Source organism: Pelecanus crispus, chromosome 5 (genome assembly GCF_030463565.1).
Source record: "Pelecanus crispus isolate bPelCri1 chromosome 5, bPelCri1.pri, whole genome shotgun sequence".
Classification (NCBI taxonomy): Eukaryota; Metazoa; Chordata; class Aves; order Pelecaniformes; family Pelecanidae; genus Pelecanus; species Pelecanus crispus.
Window position 1 is genome coordinate 37,461,162 of NC_134647.1, and position 17,695 is coordinate 37,478,856.

Consider the following 17,695-nt stretch of genomic DNA (forward strand, 5'->3'; position numbering starts at 1 on the left):
GGCAGCAAGAAATTAAACCCCCTTGTGCTATTTTACCATATCAGACTAAAACCCTTTCTTTCATGAAGAATGCTGTCTCATCACCAGTTATCCCTCTGAAGTCTCCTAGGTGTATAGACAGACTTAATCTTCTATGCCAAAACTTATTCTATTCACTCTTTTCTCAAGAGACAACCTAGCCAATTTTTTATTAGCATGTTCTTAATTCAAATTAGTGTTCTTTGGTTGTTCTTCATTAAGACGATCAGCTTCTTTCTTGAACATGTAAACAACACTTTGTTAGAGTGGTGTCCCCTCCTGTACTTCCAACAGTTGACTAACAGCTTTTTGCGTTAATAAGGAGTAAGACACCTCTTCACTCACTTGCATATTTCAAGACAAAGTGTGATGGAAAGCGTAAGGTACAATGTAAGACAATCAGTACACTAATGCACACACACACCCCTAATGAGGACATCTAAATGGTATAAGTGTATGTAGCTCATTACTCACTCTTGACTAAAATTAGACATGAGGGGATGACAAAAGGTTTACAATGTCTAATCCCCAGCCTCCTCTTCCCATGCATACTGCAAGAACTATGTTGTTCCCTTTGATAACTCGTTATTTCCCCTTCATTTCACTTTCTGAATTGCTTTTGTTAACTGAAGTAATATCTATTCCAGTTTTAGTGCCAAAGGATCATTAGAGCTATACTCCAGGAAACAAAGCATCCAAGTCTTCAATTCTGATTTGATTTCTTTTAGGAAGGCATTCACAAAATACCAGGCTTAAAGTTTAACATCACCTAAAACATAGGTTCCCTGGATCCTTAGCCTCCCATGAAAATAAAAATCCATTACATTAAAAATTTGTTCAACAGGAATGCTAATTAATTTTACCAAAGCTTTTTGAACTAATGAAAGCAGGGAAATTCCTCTGAAAATTCAAGCTAGTTAATCAAAAAACGATACAGAAGCCCTAACAAAATTTGTGACTATTTACCATTACCTCATATATTAGTGCCATCACTGTTCCATGACAGTGTCATGTGCCCAAAACTATATACATGTACTAAAAGGTAGAATAATAAATAACTTAGCCCACTTACCAGCTTTCATATCGAATGTCCATGCAGGTATAGCATCTCCTGATTTTACAGCACTTGTGGGAAGAGGAAGTGTAATCTGAATGGGACCACTTACTTTCAGTTCTTTCCCAGTCAAAAGAACGTTTACACATATTGCAGCAAGAGGAGCTAATTCCATGCTTTTGAAACCTGTATGTGAGAAATATCCTGTCTGTAATTCTCCATTCACAGTGTATTTTTTCAAAAAAATATTTAGAATTAAGAATCTATCCTCATTATAACTAAAGGCAAGCCCTCATTCACATCCAGCTACACAGCCGGCTGTCACCAACTTGGTCAAATAAAAATCAACACTTCTTCTCTTCTAGACTTTTAAAATCTTGTGATTAAAATAAAACCCAGTCATTTCCGTACCAAATCTGTAAAAGAGAAACAAACTTTTAACATATAGGTTCAATGCTGACTGTAGAACCAATGATTAGGCAAAACTTGGCTTGGAGGTGGAAGAAGAAGGGTTTTTCCCCTCAGATAATTTGATTACAAAATAGCTAACCTATGTGAAATATGTAATATTATAAGATTTTTTTTGTATAATTGCAATACACATAACATTAAATCAAACTGAAGACACATGCAAATATATGACTCCTGCATTTCTCCTTAGTTGAACAGTCCTCTTAAACTTTCCTGTAAGGAATAACTTTCTAATTTGGCAGTTATAATTAACTGAATAGTTAATCATGAAGCTTGTCAAAGCACTCAAAGGAAATGTTGCATATACAAAGCTTTACAATGCAGCCTGGGAGTTTTGTTTCCTTTCTTTTCCTTACACTGATCTGCAAATACTTCGGAATGCACAATATGACAGGATGGTGAAAGAAGCTGAAACAGAATAAGTAAGTACCAGAATAACGTTAAATCTATGCAAGCTCTTAGAAGCTGGTTGTGAGAAAACTCCTGGCACATCAGATATCAATTAGCTTCCACCTGCCCTAAAAGGAAGCCTATTCCTTTAGAGTATATGAATAATTTAAAACACATGCCAGACAGATTGAAAGGAAAACTCGAAGGGGAGAAACACTGCTTATTTTTTTATGCTTTATCTATATTTCACCTCTTTAAATATAAGAAAGGTTTTAAAATATCTAAGTCAAGATATCAATATATGTAATGATTTTAATTCAATGAAAATTAAAGAAGGGAACATGACAAGTTCAAATAAGCCTCCTCATGCACTGCAATGAATTTAAGAGCCTCATGGCTTCAGGTCCACTGAGAATAGAAAGGAAAGAACAAAAGGAAGATGGAACCGCACACAGTACAGTCTACCAGAGATTACCGTATTTATGCAAATAGTAAAAAAAACCTGATAGAATGACAAACACTAAAAGATACAACTGCCTATGAGCAGAGTTATAATGACTCATGAAACCACTTACTGCTTCTCCCGTGAGACAGATGCACAGAAAACATTATTACAGTTGTGCTCTGTATACGTAGTGACTACTTGGCTTCAAACAGGCTTACGCAGATTAACTGTCTGTGAACCAAACTAAAGCTTCCATACAATCTTTATGCTAGGTGTAAAGCTCCTAGAGCCAGTCATTCTGGTGAAAATACAGAAAACCCCACAGCTGAAGTCTGCTGCAGTTTCACTGATTTCTTTAGATTCACCTAGTTTACACTCTGGCCATAACCGTGTTTTTAAGGTGTTTACTAAACCAGTTCCACAGTCTCATGAAATCCTGAACATATACATATACACACACACTTATATGTATGTAAAAAAGCAGGCTCTGAAGGAGTATTTCAGTGCAGTAAGATATGTTATGTTCTCATACTACACGGAACAAGATAAAGAATGACATCACTTACTTACCTCATGTGTTTATAGCCTACTCCTATAGAACAAAGCTTTGTGATTTAATGCAATCGAAGCCATTTCAGGCCCTTTTAATTTAAGCGTATGTTTTTCTGAAACACTGTGCACTCATATGCATTATAATTTGAAGATCTCTTCTTTTAAAAAAAATCTTAAACAACATATTTACATACCTGATTTATTTAAAAGAATGCCTGTTGTATAGAGAAAGCTGTCCACTTTCAAAAATTGCTCTGGCACTGTCAGATAGGCTGTAATATTTGTAATATGGTGATTTGTTGGAAGCTTTATTAAAAATTTTGGAAACTGAACACTTGGTTGAGATTTGGCATCTGTAAAAGAGTAATATTTTGTCTTAGCAATGGTAAACCACACAAACAGTGTTTTTATTACTGCTCAGAAATCCACTTAGCATAACAACCTGTTTTCACCCATTTGCTCCACAGTTTGTGTATTTCTACTCTAGCACTTGTCACAGCCACACATACAGCTACACAATTAACTGAAAATCTGGCTTTGAGTAGATAGGTATTATATGAGAATATGAACATGCTTTTTTTTTTCTTTCACGTGTACAGATGGTTATCACAAAGTGTTTAGATTGTGGTCTGCATACACTGAACTTACCAGACAGTTTTCCAGTAATTAAGACAGTATCTTCAAACAGCCATATATTAGCTTGACTTTGTGGGAATAATGAAAGCGTCACAGATGAGTATACTGTGGAAAGTGATAATATCTGTTACACTGTGCGACCAAAAAAAGTCCTGTAAGATCTCCGATTCTGAAGGAATAGTGAATAGAGCAGTTAAAAAAAAAAGAGAGTATATGAAGACTGGATACATGAATTACTCCTGTTGTCCAGAGCATGACTTCTAGTGGTTAGGCAGGAAGACCTCTGCTGTATGTCTGCTACTGTCTTATGCTTTCTATGGATAAACAAGTGGCTAGAATTCCTAAGAGTCCATCTCTTTTTTTTTAAAAAACACAAAACCAAACAAAAAACAACATATAACTTTGTTAAGAGCCTGCAATAGTTAAACAGGAAAACTTGTGAGGAAACACTGCTGAAAGGAAGCTATAACAACAGGTTATACCTGTTATACAGGACTCAAAGCATTGGCACTCCAGGAATCACTGAAGACAACATGTTTTTTGTCAAAACATATTATCAGCCCTTTGCTAAGTCTAGGTAAACAATTTCTCAGAATACACTCACAGTAACGCAATATAACTTGCTTAGAGTTAAAAAGGGCTATTTTCTGTTTTACAATAATAAGAATTTTGACAAGTCTAACAGATCATTCACCCTTACATCTGCATTGACAGGCACCACCTCCCTTGACTGACTTCATTCTGTCATTTTCAGTTGACAGTAACTACCCAGACTGCTGAGGAAGAAAGAAATTTAATTACCAACAGATACAGTTTAATAATAGGACTGTAAGACGCTTACGTACTTGGCATTCTCCCAGTCTTCCAAGGCAAAGGTGTTAACATGTAGCCATCCTTGTATGATACGATAGTTAAGCTTAATCCCAATTTGTAGGGAACTTTTATTAATACTGCTCCATTGTTTCCAGTGAGAGTAGAATTTGTCTTCGTGTAGTTAACAAACACTTCTACAACTGCTTGTCGCAGGTACTGATGACTGATGATGTCATTCACTTGAACTTTTAGCGTAAAAACAGACCCTATTAACGGAAAGAAAAAACAGGAGGTCATAACACATTGTAATGAAGGACCATAACTTAAGTTTGTAAAGAAGTCCTAGAGTTTATGACTTAGCTATTCATCCACTGTATGGCAGATCTCTATCTCAACAGAGGGTAAGCTCTGGCCAAAGGCAGGGGTAACCAGACCATTATATACCACAGAGAAGAAGGAAGCAAAAACCCTTGAGACAGGGCACAGAGATGCCAAAAAGTGTTTACCAAACTCAGCAAATACAACAGCTAATCAGTTAAAAAAAAAAAAAACCAAACCAAAAGCAGAATTACAAAGCAATTCTTCCCCTTTTCATTTAAGCTTGAACAATGCATCTGTGACAACATGAGATTCAATATGCCTGGCAAGTGCTCTCCAATACCACACTGATAATACAGATGGTCCTGTTATCCAAGTGTAACCCTTGGCTCGGGTCACACATTTAAAGATGCACCTTGAGTTTCTAAAAACAGAGAACCTAATGCCTACAGACTGTGGGATAACACATTTATTTTTACATGTGTAAAATCATTGTAAAGTAACCAAATGCATCCAGACACTTTGACTGTTTTAGTCTATCGTCTCCCACCAGATTTACACTTCTGGTCTAGGTTTCACCTTTCTGTATTGCAACTTCTAAATAGTATTTGTCTACTGCTAATTAGAGGAGCTGACACTCCTTTACAATACCTAGTGTCTTGCAGAGATCATAATTACAGTGACTAAGCAATATGTTGAAAATAGCAAGTCGACTTGAACAACAGTCTCAAGATGCTCTGAATTACATTCAATTTCTCTCCCACCTTGATTGTAAATAAACTATTAGGGAGTCTTTTCATAGACAGCAGGTACATGAAAATGGACAGAATTCCATGTTATTTCCAGTGTGAAATTAAGCTGTTATCATAAATTAAAATATCTGTGGACCACTGTTAAAAATATTTCAAATAACATGAATTTTCCAGTATTTTGGTTACAGACATACTACTATTCAACACCACTGCACTACTTTATCCCCAAATATTTTCCAATACATTAATTATGAATACGCATTTCTATTTAGGTCAAATGTCAGGCTAAGTTTGTTTGAAATTTATCTACACAAAATTGTTCAATTTCATTATGTTATCGCCTCTATAATTGAGATTGACATTGCACCAAGAGATTACTACCAGTGACCTTGATTTAAATGAAAAGGCCTTGAGAAGCTGAGCACAACACATCAAGAAAACCAGTATGTAGTAAAGACATTTAAGTTAGGCTTCTCTGAAATAAGTATTTATTTAGATCTATTGTATACATGGAACATACCATATATTCAAGCAAAAAATGACCTGCACAGAACAAAAGCTACATTGGTCTCAATTTATTACTATTTATCGCATACACAGGACAAACTTACCAGCCGTGCCAGTTTGATTCTCTACAGTGGGATAGAAAAATCTACATCTCCTTGTGCAAATTAATATATACTTCTAAAAAAAGAAAAAAGATCCCAGTGGTACTCAAACATATTTGACTGAATTAAACAGAAAATGCACAATAATCCTAGAACAATGTCATCTGTCTTTTTTTCCTTATGCAAGATATTTCAAGAATAAAATTACTTTTAAATTGCTGTTCCTAGATGGTTTTTAAACCACATAATCATTAAAAAAAAAAATATTATGTCATGTAAGCAAATTATGGCTACTAAACAGATCTTCCAGGCATTGATCCAGTTACACATACACTAGCACGATTCCAGTGGTTTCCAAAACTTGGAAGACAGGTCATTTGCTCTTGGCCAATGACTATTTAAAAGGCTACTAAATAGGGAAAACAGACTGTGTACAATATTCTGATCTTGTAATTACTTGGAAGCCAGGAATATCTTGTGAAATGGTATTTAAAAAATAAAAAATTCAGCAGTACAAAATTCAAGCTCATGCCAGTAGGAACCAATACCAGAAATGCCTGGTATAAACTAGTATTTTAACAGCTGGAATCAAGTCAGCAGAAAAAGAGCCTAGTATTAACAGCTGAAACAAGTCATAAAAAAATGAAAACCTGGAATGTACTCAGAAAGACACTTTCTTTCAATCATTTCACATTTTTAATGTGTATTTTTCCATTTCCTGCTAACAAAAACCCTAATGAAAACACAGGGGTGGGGGAATTGCTACATTCCTCTCCAGCTGTTAGTAAATTCAAAGGTTATTTTGTGCAAAAGTATTTCTTCCTCTCATCTCCTTCAGTTACAGCCATACTTAAAACACACTTTATTTGAAGCTTTTGGTTCAAAAAAAAAAATGGACTGCAAAAATGTAGAAAGCTATACTATTTTCACTCTTTCCCATAGTGAACGGACAAATATCATCGGCTGCTTTTAGCTACGCTCAACTTTCATTACTTCTTTCTCCTATGGGTTCAGAAATTGCCACAGCGTTGTTCAAAACTGATACTCTGCCTGAAACGGTGTTGAGAAGACGCAGAAGTGCGGCTGTAAACGCACACTGAAATCCTGGGGATGTTACGGAGACAAAGGTCTCCCATGTGAAAACAGACGCAGTCTTGTACAATGCAAGCTCTGCAAGAGTAATTACCTGCGTATTACTGTCATATGTAAGTAGCAGTTACTCAAGTGAAAAATGCTCGCTTCACACCCGCTAATATTAAAACAAAGATTAAAGCAGACTCGATCCCTAGCTCTCATTGCTTTTGGCCTTATCTTTTGTGCTAACACAAGAGTCTTCCTGACAACAGAGTATGCCAGTCAGCTGGCAGTTGTTGCCTCCCTGCAAGTAATACACACGAGCAAATCATTTAGATTTTCTAATATCAACCAGAAGATACTCTGCCAACAAGTCACTTGAAGTTGATGTGCAATAATTTTGGAAAGACATTTAAAAAAAAAACCCTTTCCATTTCTCAACAGTTACAGTGCAGAAGACTTGAGCACACAATATTATGCCTCTGAATCCAAATGCTAGTGAAATGATAGTATGTAAAAAATCCCAGTTAAAAAAGACAGACTCCAACAGTAACAACAATTTTCCTCCCCCACCGCCACGTTTCACTATTGGTTTCTATAAAACGGAGTGTACCAGAGCATCCTACAGCAGGCCAGCTGTAACAACCTAGTTAAAAGCAAAACAATCATAAGGTCCTAAGAGCTCACACTGTGTGCGCAGTGGTGGTCCAGCGTGTACAACTGATCTTTCCAAACTTGATATCCCTTGACCAACTCCCTCCTCAAACCAACTCTGTCACATGCCTCGCATGCATTTAACGTGTACATTTATCAGACATATTTAATGGCATTGAGTTATTAACAATGTCATATTAACACTCATGACATCTAATTTGCACAGAAATCCCTGCTTTTTTTTTTTTTCTTTTTATACAGATCTTGATGCACAAGTCCTTAAGGACACTTTTAAGTCTCAAATACGATGGAGACTGCAGTAGGATTTTTTTAATCACAATAAAATGTACTGAAAAACATTTCAGACAAAAATGAACTGTTCTTTAACTGTTTAACAAAACCAAAGCTGATAAATTAAACAACAAATGAAACTTGTGCTTTTTTCTGGTCACTAACACTTGCCAAACACAAGTGGGTCAGCTGTATCTCAATATTAAACAGATTTGACAGAACTCCTACAATTAGAAGAAAGAACTCAGTCTTAGCTAATTTGATTTGTGCTGCCTCAGAGGAAGGGAGATTTGTCTCTTGGCAAGTCCACTGGAAATGCCAGCTTCTACAGCATTTACACGTTTGCTGATAAATGTTCATACAAATGCAGCAGTTTAGACAAAGGGAAACAAGGCCTTCTACCACACTTAGCTACTTCAGAAATGTGCAGGCAGTAAAATGACACCTCGTTTCTTCAAGCAACAACAACTAATGCCTGGAATTTGACTTCACATCACTGTCCTAACTCAGAAATCATATCACAGAATTTAGCCAAAGAACTGCTTGGAACTGCAAGCCGGGTACAATACACAACAGTGTAAAAAAAAAATATCTCTTTATAATACCCCTATGTAATTTGTTCTTAATTCTTTACCTGGTTACCATATTTATCTGAGATTTAATTAACATGGTCCAAGGCCAAAGACCTTACAGGCACCAATATATTCCAAACCACATGTATCATTAACTGTGAGATACAGCAGCGGACGCACACACGCAGGGCACTGCCTGGGAAGTATTCCTACACGTTCTGCAATGCAGTCCTAAATTCCTTTTCCTACTTATCACCAAGGCCCTATAGCAAAAGAGGTTCTACACCTCGAAGGAGGCTGTTACTCTTCTCAAACACACAGACAACTACCCAATTAAGCAATTATCTTACAGAGTGGAGGGAACAGTAACTACAATTAGATTATTCATTAGTTCCTTCCTTTGGAGGAGAGTTCCCATCCTTGCCTGGAGATGTTTAAACCCATGCCAGAAAAGGCACATGCTTACATGTCTTTTATGGAAACTGCCTACACTGTACTACCATGCTCCCAGCTAACCACACAGATAAAATGTGTGCTATGCAATTTGCTTGGTCTTCACTGACTGAACAATCATTTTTCCATCTTTTACATTTATAGAATACCATATCTTTTGGCTTAATATAATTAGGGATATGAAAGGTGCATTGATCTGCAAAGAAGAAATCACACGTTCTAGGAGTACTGGCTTTAGTAAAAAAAGGTCATATAAAAGCAATCCTCCTGCCCACAAAAACCAATCATTACTTCTTAAAATTTCCTTAAAACTACAGTAATGTTAGTGACAAACTACAAAAGCGTATCTATAAAAGGTAAAAGCCTATTATACCTTTAAAGCTCATTAAAAATCCATGTACATGAAGGTGAGTTGTGGCAGCAACTGACTTGGGAAAGATTTAATGCTGAAGTAAGCCCTCACCACAGCACACCATCAGTCTGCGGCTACCTTTTGTTCTTTATTAAGGTACAATGCATTGACACAGTACAGATTTTTCTGCCTTGCATAGTGCATTAAAATGACATAATAGGTGACCCCTAAACTCTAATAACTATTTTATGGCTCTATTCTGGCAGTTATCGTCAGATACTAGGATAAGCTCTCTGACCAGTTTTCACTTATGCTTCTCGTAGCTATCAAATAACCTACAAATCTCATTAATAACCCCTACATCCTAACGTAGTCTTCATTTGCCAGCTATCAGTGTTCTTTCATGCTTACTCCATGCAGTCATTTATAGACCCCTACATACAGACAGGCATGTACATGTATAAAGACATTTCTAACTACAAAAATAATTCTATGTATTCCAAGTTGGTTCAGAATATCTCATTTAAAAACTAATTATGTTATTCTTTTAATAAAGATGTTTATATGCTATTTGTATGCTGCTCCTCTGATTTAAAATGACAGCATAAAATAAATGCAGAAAATTATTCTTCCTCCCTAAAATGATGCAGGAATACTACTAAAATACAAAACACACTGCAAATGTTTCACCCTGTGCAATTTTAACTTTGTCTTTATTAATTAGTTACAAGTACAATCTACACACTGTGTTTTCAATGCATTATAACTGAACTGAGAAGCAAAGAACTTCACACAGGTCACAAAAGGTCTAAGGAAATTCAGCAAATGAGTACCTTACAAGCTGTAAAAATCAGTTTCTCTGGAAAATAAAATGTTAGATTTAGGTAAGAACAACACACACATAGGATAACAAATATAATCATTCTACCTGGCTGAAAAGATAAAACACCTGAAAGTTGACAACTAGCTGACACAGTTTCATTCTCACACATAGCACAAGGTTAAAAGTTGTACCACCCCTCTCCAGAATCATCCTGGGAGTTAAAACCTTCATCTAGTTAGCAAACAGCCATGTAACTAACTATAACCATTAAGTGACTAGTAAAGAACATGGGCGCATAAGGATAGACCCAAGTGACAGCAATAGCTAAAACTTGCCCTTGTTTACATTGACCTTTAAGCAAAATGGCATCATGATTACTCTAATTTTAAAGCACATACGGACTGCTCCTTGAAATGGACCTTGGAAAAAGAAGATACTGACATTTTACTGCCGTGTATCAGGGGTGCTGTTCAACAGTGTTCAACTAGAGAGACATACACAGAACTGCTTTTAGGCAATGTAAAGATACTGTAAAAAATTAAATATTAAATAAATTGGAGCCCAGGGCTGATCAACATTTGCTCCATTTGTACATGAACAGCCAATCCAGTGGAGGTAATACCACCACATAATCTATACAGTACAGTTCTGTAGCTTAGCACTCCCTTAAAATATTTTAATGCAAAATTGAACATTAAGATGTATATTTAAAAGAACAGCTTTGGCAAAATTTCTGCAGTGGCACAGAATACATTACCGACTTCCAGGGACAAAGCAGCAAAACGGGGTCTAGGAAAGTAGGACACCACAGTATTCCTATTGCCCTATTTCTGGTCAACCAATTTCCACAGAAGCCATCAACAAAATCCCAATTACGAAGGAGCCAGATCCTGAGGGGGGCAAGCAGTGCCTTTTACACAGAGAAAGGCTGTTAAGGTCATTTTACAGGAGACCGTTTAACCCAATCTAGTCAAATCTAGATGTCTCCAGCAAGCACTTGCTTCATATTCAACAGAAACTGTAACAGATTAGAAATTAGAAAAAATTTGAACACACTGTTACCTAAGTGGGGGATTTGGCACCCATCAGGCTACTCTGGTGAGCTTTTGCTAGAAAAAAAGAAGTTATATTCAAACTCTGAGAGCTTTTAATTTTCTTTTACATTTGCTTTAAATAAAGCATTATTTCAGATACAGAGAAACACTTCCTTACTTCAACAGCATATGCTGTGATAGGCACATGCAGACCACAGTGCCAGAGTCCTTAAACATCTGGACATTGGTAAGAAAAAAACAGAGATTATTTATTAGAAGCTCATTCATGCTGATACATGCATTATTCAAGCACATACTACAGTCTTCATGTGGCCCTTCTTCCTACCTTACTGGGAAAAAAACAAAAACAGTACTTCAGAAAACATTTCACACACTATCCTGATTCCTCAGTTCCAAATCAAGACTAGGCTGCATCTCTTGAAACAACTGGATACGTTTGCTTTTAAGAGCTGAACAAAACAGCAATGTAGGAAAGATGTAAACCCAACAATCTACTGTAATCTTAAATAAAAACATCTCATCCTTGCTCCCATCGCTTTCTGCTCATTCATTGCTTTCTGAAAACTATCTTTCCCAGTTGCTATTTCTCCATGACTTTCATACTGTCCTCTTTTCTTGGTAGAGCTCTGCTCAGTCTCCATCCTCCCAGCATTCATCCCATGCTGGAGTAATCTCTGTGATGACAACTCCCTATTGACAACTCTAGCCTGTGAGATTGCTGATCATGAAGCAAGATCAATACTTTTCTAAAGATGGTTTTTTGCAAGCTTCATAAACTAAAGAGTGATAAATGCATTACATAAAATTAAATGCACTGAATCAAACCCATCAGGATGTGCACTTTAAATGGAAACTTCAAATGTAGCAGACTGAAAAACTACAGGGGATTGCCTGTGGCAAATTAGCACATGATCCAGAGCAAACTTCAAGGTTCTAAGTAAATTAGTAGGTCAAAGACTAAGTATTCTTTAATTCAAAACAGACCCAAAATCCAGTTTCGTATTATAATAAAACCATATCAGACAGTATGGAGAAGCTGACCACCTACTGAAATACTGGCAAAAGTGTTACCTATTTTACAGACAAGAACAAGGTCTCTTTCCCTTCTAAAATGGATTTTGGTAGCAAAGAGAAGTAAATAAATAAAAGAAAAAAATCACACTACTTTAGAAATAGGCTGTTTTTCTCAGTCAGACATTCTAGGTTTTTCCCCCAGCAAAAATATTAGACTTTCACAGTTTCTTTACATAGAAATAACACTGAATTTTTACTGATGCTTCTGCAAAAAAAATTGTTCATTGAGTTTATTTACCTACAACAATTTTGTTTCACTTAAACAGAATAATTATTTTCCTTTTATAGCAACATACTTCAGGATTTTATATTTTGTATGTATGTGTGTGCATGTATAAACACAAATCTTAAGCAAACAAGAGGAAAGGTAGGTTGGTTTGTTTTTTAAAGAGGGAGGTAAAGAAAGTTACAAAATGGTCTTAATAGAAATCTTGCCCTCAAATATTAGTTTAAATTTATGCCTCATTAGTACTTAGGCACTGAAATAATTTTGAAAATAGTGAAAAGTCATTAGGTCAGTGTAAGTTAATAAACCCATTTCCCCACAACTTTTGAAATCGTTTCCTCCAAATTCAGAAGCGACTTAAAAGAAAGACTAAATTTAATCAGGACTAAATATGGCCAACATTCAACACTGGCAAACTTTAGCTATCACATTTTGATAGAGGATGTACTTGCCTAGCATGAGCTAATACTTCAGAGAAGAGTTTAGAAACTCCTAGTATTTTTCAAATAGACATTACATAACATTCCAGCTATCTACTTCCATGACACACTTGTACAGATACAGACTGCAGCACTACCTTGAGTTCACATTTTTTAAAAAATTACCACACTTCACAAACATGCAAACTTTTAGTGCTTGTAATTATTTTATTGAATTTGGATTATTTTACGATCTGGACAGCCTTAGGGTTTGAAATCTGTACTATTGCATGGGTAAATTAACATTTCAGCTTTTTCAATTTTAAGATCTGTTGTATATAAGAGTGGGCTGATTTAATGAGTTATTTAAATAAATAAAACCAACAAACAAAACAACCCTATTCTACCACCAACAGCTGAGTAATACCATTGTAAGTGGTTATACTTCCAACCAAGATCTCAGACCAGATGCATAAAGAAATTGAGTAAGCATGATATTCATTCCACAAATGTTGACACGAACCAAATACTGATGAAATTAAGGTCCTGCAAAATCAATAAAACAAAACAGATCATGATAGGCTGTATCCTTCATGATTACTACTGCATAATCGATAAACACTTTCCTGGAACGATCATGTTTGTAAGAGCTATGCAAGAATGTCATCAGGCTAATCCATAAAGCTGCTAACAACTCACCTATCCAGTGAGAACATACCCCCAAACACTTTCAAGTGCGCCTAGTAAGATATGTAAAATAGAAAGAAAATAAGCATTCCCCTTTAAATATTTTTATGGGCTACCTAAGCAAGAGCTATGAAATTTAGACATGAAAGCAGCTATGAAATTTAGATGGCTTTCCCCCCCCCCCCCCATATTCCTTTAACGCTGCGTGGTATGCATACGTCATTAAAAAAATCCACCGGAATATTTTTAAGTGCATATAATGTACTGCTGCAAGGTACTCATTTGGTAAGTAGCTGCATGATGTTTTTTCACCATTAGATGCCTTCTTCATTCAACTTACATCTTAAAATCTTTCACCACCCAAGACAGAACATGAGAACTCACAGGATACAATAAACCAGAATTTTCATTACAGAATTATATTTCACGTGTCTTGCTGTACTGGTATATTGGCATAAATAATAATAATTTCATTAAAATTGAAAATGGACACCTGCTAGTGAAGCTATGACAATTACAATTACCATAGCAACTTTGCATTTTTATTTGCTGCTATTTTGTTGCATCAGCCAGGCTGCTTCTCAGAACTCTGGTTACTACAGAAGATGGAAGCTGAAAAATTCACCTTCCTGGGGCAAGGGAGATATGCAGCAGACAGGACAAAATGCTGCGGTCTGCAGCGCTTCACTTATTTAGGATTCATATTTTAAATATCATCTTCTGTAATCTTAGACAACTGAGATAAATGATTAATATTACAAGACCAAAAATCTTAAATAAAACACATATATCAAAGATAAATTTGCAAGTGAAAGAGATTGAAATGAGCAAGTAAATACCAGTAATAGAGCTCCTGAAGCCTACAAAATAGAACACCTTTGCCCAGGCATTTCAGAGGCCATTATAAGATTTTTTTTTTCATCTCTGTTTACCCACTGGCTAATACTAAACATGTAATGCTGCCCTTTCATTTTTTTAAAATAACTGCCTGTATTATTTTACCTTGCATCAGAGTTGAAGGAATGAAAAAATTAGTATTAAAAATTCACACTTTGTTATAGAATACTGGGAAAGTACAGAAGGGAAACATCAAAGTCTGCATAATAATCTATTTTAAATATGCTATCTTAAATACCCACGTTATATTATATACCCTCAAAAAACAGGCACGTGCCTGTTAGGCCACAACCAAACAGCATGCATTTCCCACTCATGAGTTTTACAATCAAACCTTCATTATGTAAACAGGAAAAAAAAAATCATTCAGCACCATCTCCTTGACAAAATGAAACCATTTCTTATAGAGAATTTCTAATGATTTGTCAAACCCACCTTTTAATGGTCAATATATTTGAACAGACAAAGAATATTCCAGTAACCCTGTAGCATGAATCATCTTTTTATAACCTAATGGGTTAGGTACAGGATTTGTCTCATGTAATTCTGAGTGGTGGTTAGCAAGTGGAATTAGCTGAAAAAAAAATCTGTGCAAGTTCAAACATCCCCTTAATTTGGCAGGGGGGGGAATCACAGGAAAACAAAGCACTACCCTCTTCAACCTGACATTTAATGCCCTGAAGGTTTTAACCTTAAGACAGATATGACTATAAACTCACAGTGGCATAATATAACCTACCGACTAGTAATTCAAGTGAAAGTGCATGTTAACTCACTAATCACAAAGGAAAACTGCTGCATTCAGTGACATTATTCAACAACATGCTGGTAACTATTCTTCGCTGAAAATACTTTTCTTCCCCAAAAGCCGCAAAATCTTATACTACTGCTTGAAGAAAGGTATTAGCAATGTTCCAGCAATGTTTATCTTCCACTTAAGAAAAGATCCTCTAACCCCTTGGAAGAAGGCCAGCGTGTAAAGACTTATATGGAGAAAATACAATTGAAAGTTTGCAGGCCAACATTTCCTAACTGTGGTCCTGCACATGCGGGATGGAAATTTTTTAATGCACTACTTAGGAAATCCATATTGCAGCAACAAAACAAGAGCACCCAACAAGCTACTATCTCTTTCATACATAAATTGTTATTGAAGTTGAGTTTCATAAAGTGAATGATCAAAAAAAGCACAAAAAACCTATAAACATGACATTAGTTTTTAGAAAAATGGTTACAGATTGAAATGATTGCAGATTCCTATGAATTTGAATTAAGTAAAATTCCACAGATGCCATAAAAAGAGTTTAAAAAAGAGAAGGATGTCAAATCAGATCACAGAATAAAGCAAAACAATTGAATCAAGACTGCCCCCACAATAATACAACTCTTCTGCATACATGGATGCCATCAAGGTAAGTGGCAATACTGCATATATTAATGATTCAGCCATTGCCACCTTGAATCATTATTGCCTCTCTACAGCTCAGCACAGGATAAAGCGCTCCAGGATCCAGCTAAAGGACAGTAGTTAGAGTTGAACATGCTGCCCGCCAGCTGTGTCTCCAACACAAACACCACCAACACAGACACACAAGTTCTCCCTTCGCAGCAAGCGGCCAAATTCCTGTAGGGAATAATTGGAAAACAACTTAGCACCATGGAAACCTTTCTAGGATGATGGAAATATTTTTGTTGACACCAAGACTAAAAATGGGACAGTAAACACTGTTTTTTTCCCCCCAAAATACTCAGATTCATTCAGCACCTCTGATATGGTGCCAACTGGACTGGGGGGAAACAAATCCACTTAAGCATTTCTGAGACAATCTGTTCCATGAAACATTGAAGAATCCAGGTGACAGAATTGTAAAGGGACAAGTTTTCTATACTGTGCTTAGGAAAAAAAAAAAACAAAAGGGAGAAAAGGAAAAGGAACCTGACAACTAATTAAGAGGCAAACAGCCGTGACGGATTCTTTTGCCCAACAGCACACCAAAACTATGCAGTATCTCACAAATATTTTGCTGGGTCTCTATTCCAGTCAGCTTAATTAGAGGATTTGCTCAACACCAGTGGTCCATAATCCAAAGAAAATCTCTCCTTCAGCCCAGTGAGAGTAAGTTTTCTCTCCTGCTCTCTCACAAACAATGAAACAAGCTCCTGTGATATTTATCACAAGGCATAATTCATATTATTAACAGCTTTTATTGTTCCAAACACACACTCAGCTGATGTCCTGCATTTACCCAAAATAAAACTATTAATTTCTCCTGTTCAGTCATTTAATGAAAGCCTTCAGAACAGAGGAAAAATATTTTCCACAATGACCTGAAAAAACATTTTATAGTTCCATTAGTGTCTATAACAGTTGGAGGGGACAAGCACCTCCTTATTCATTCCAGCAAAACAGCCTATATTTTCAAATATCTTGACATCATTGACCTTTTTTCTAGTTTAGCTTGCATTAGCACATACAAATTATCAACCAGATTTGCTGCCTCATAGAAAATAACTTATACGAGGATGTTCCAATCGGTTTCATTTGGGAGCCTTGCCCATATAAAGTAATTAATAATAAATAATTAATAATAAATAAATTTGATGTCTTGCCAAATTTCATAAGCAAAAATCCGTGCTACACACTAGTATCTATTTCAACAGACTGAGCCAACTGTATACATCATATTTATAAAACAGCCCCAAATCTGCAGTGGAGGATATAATTCCACTTTCTTCTAATTTACATGCATTAGAGGAAAATAGTCTACCCAAAAGGAAATGCAGAAGTTCCGAGAGAAACATTAGCAGCTGACACACCCCATAGTCACGTACAAGTCCAAGTCAGTGATTTGAGGAGGGGACAAAATGCACCCTCAAAGTCTGTAGATGGTAAAAAGCTGAGGATGCAGTCAACATGCTCCAAGGGATCTAGACAGAGATACGGGCCAACAAGAACCTCATTAAATTCAACAGGGACAAATACAAAATGATGCATCTGACCCCTTCCAGCAGTACCTGCAAGAGATTGGCAGGCCAGTAGCTCTGCTGAAAACATCAGGGA

At 36.1% G+C, this 17,695-nt stretch overlaps 1 protein-coding gene across 1 annotated transcript in view; it reads right to left on the reverse strand.

Annotated features, from left to right (window-relative positions):
• Positions 1-17,695, reverse strand: part of FAM171B (family with sequence similarity 171 member B) — a 33,491-nt gene that overhangs the window by 5,353 nt on the left and 10,443 nt on the right. Inside the window, exons 3-6 of the mRNA XM_075710516.1 lie at positions 4,412-4,645; positions 3,579-3,671; positions 3,125-3,283; positions 1,091-1,258 (exon numbers count right to left, since the gene is read on the reverse strand). Of these exons, the coding sequence (XP_075566631.1) occupies positions 1,091-1,258; positions 3,125-3,283; positions 3,579-3,671; positions 4,412-4,645 (654 nt within the window). The remainder of the gene's footprint in view (positions 1-1,090; positions 1,259-3,124; positions 3,284-3,578; positions 3,672-4,411; positions 4,646-17,695) is intronic.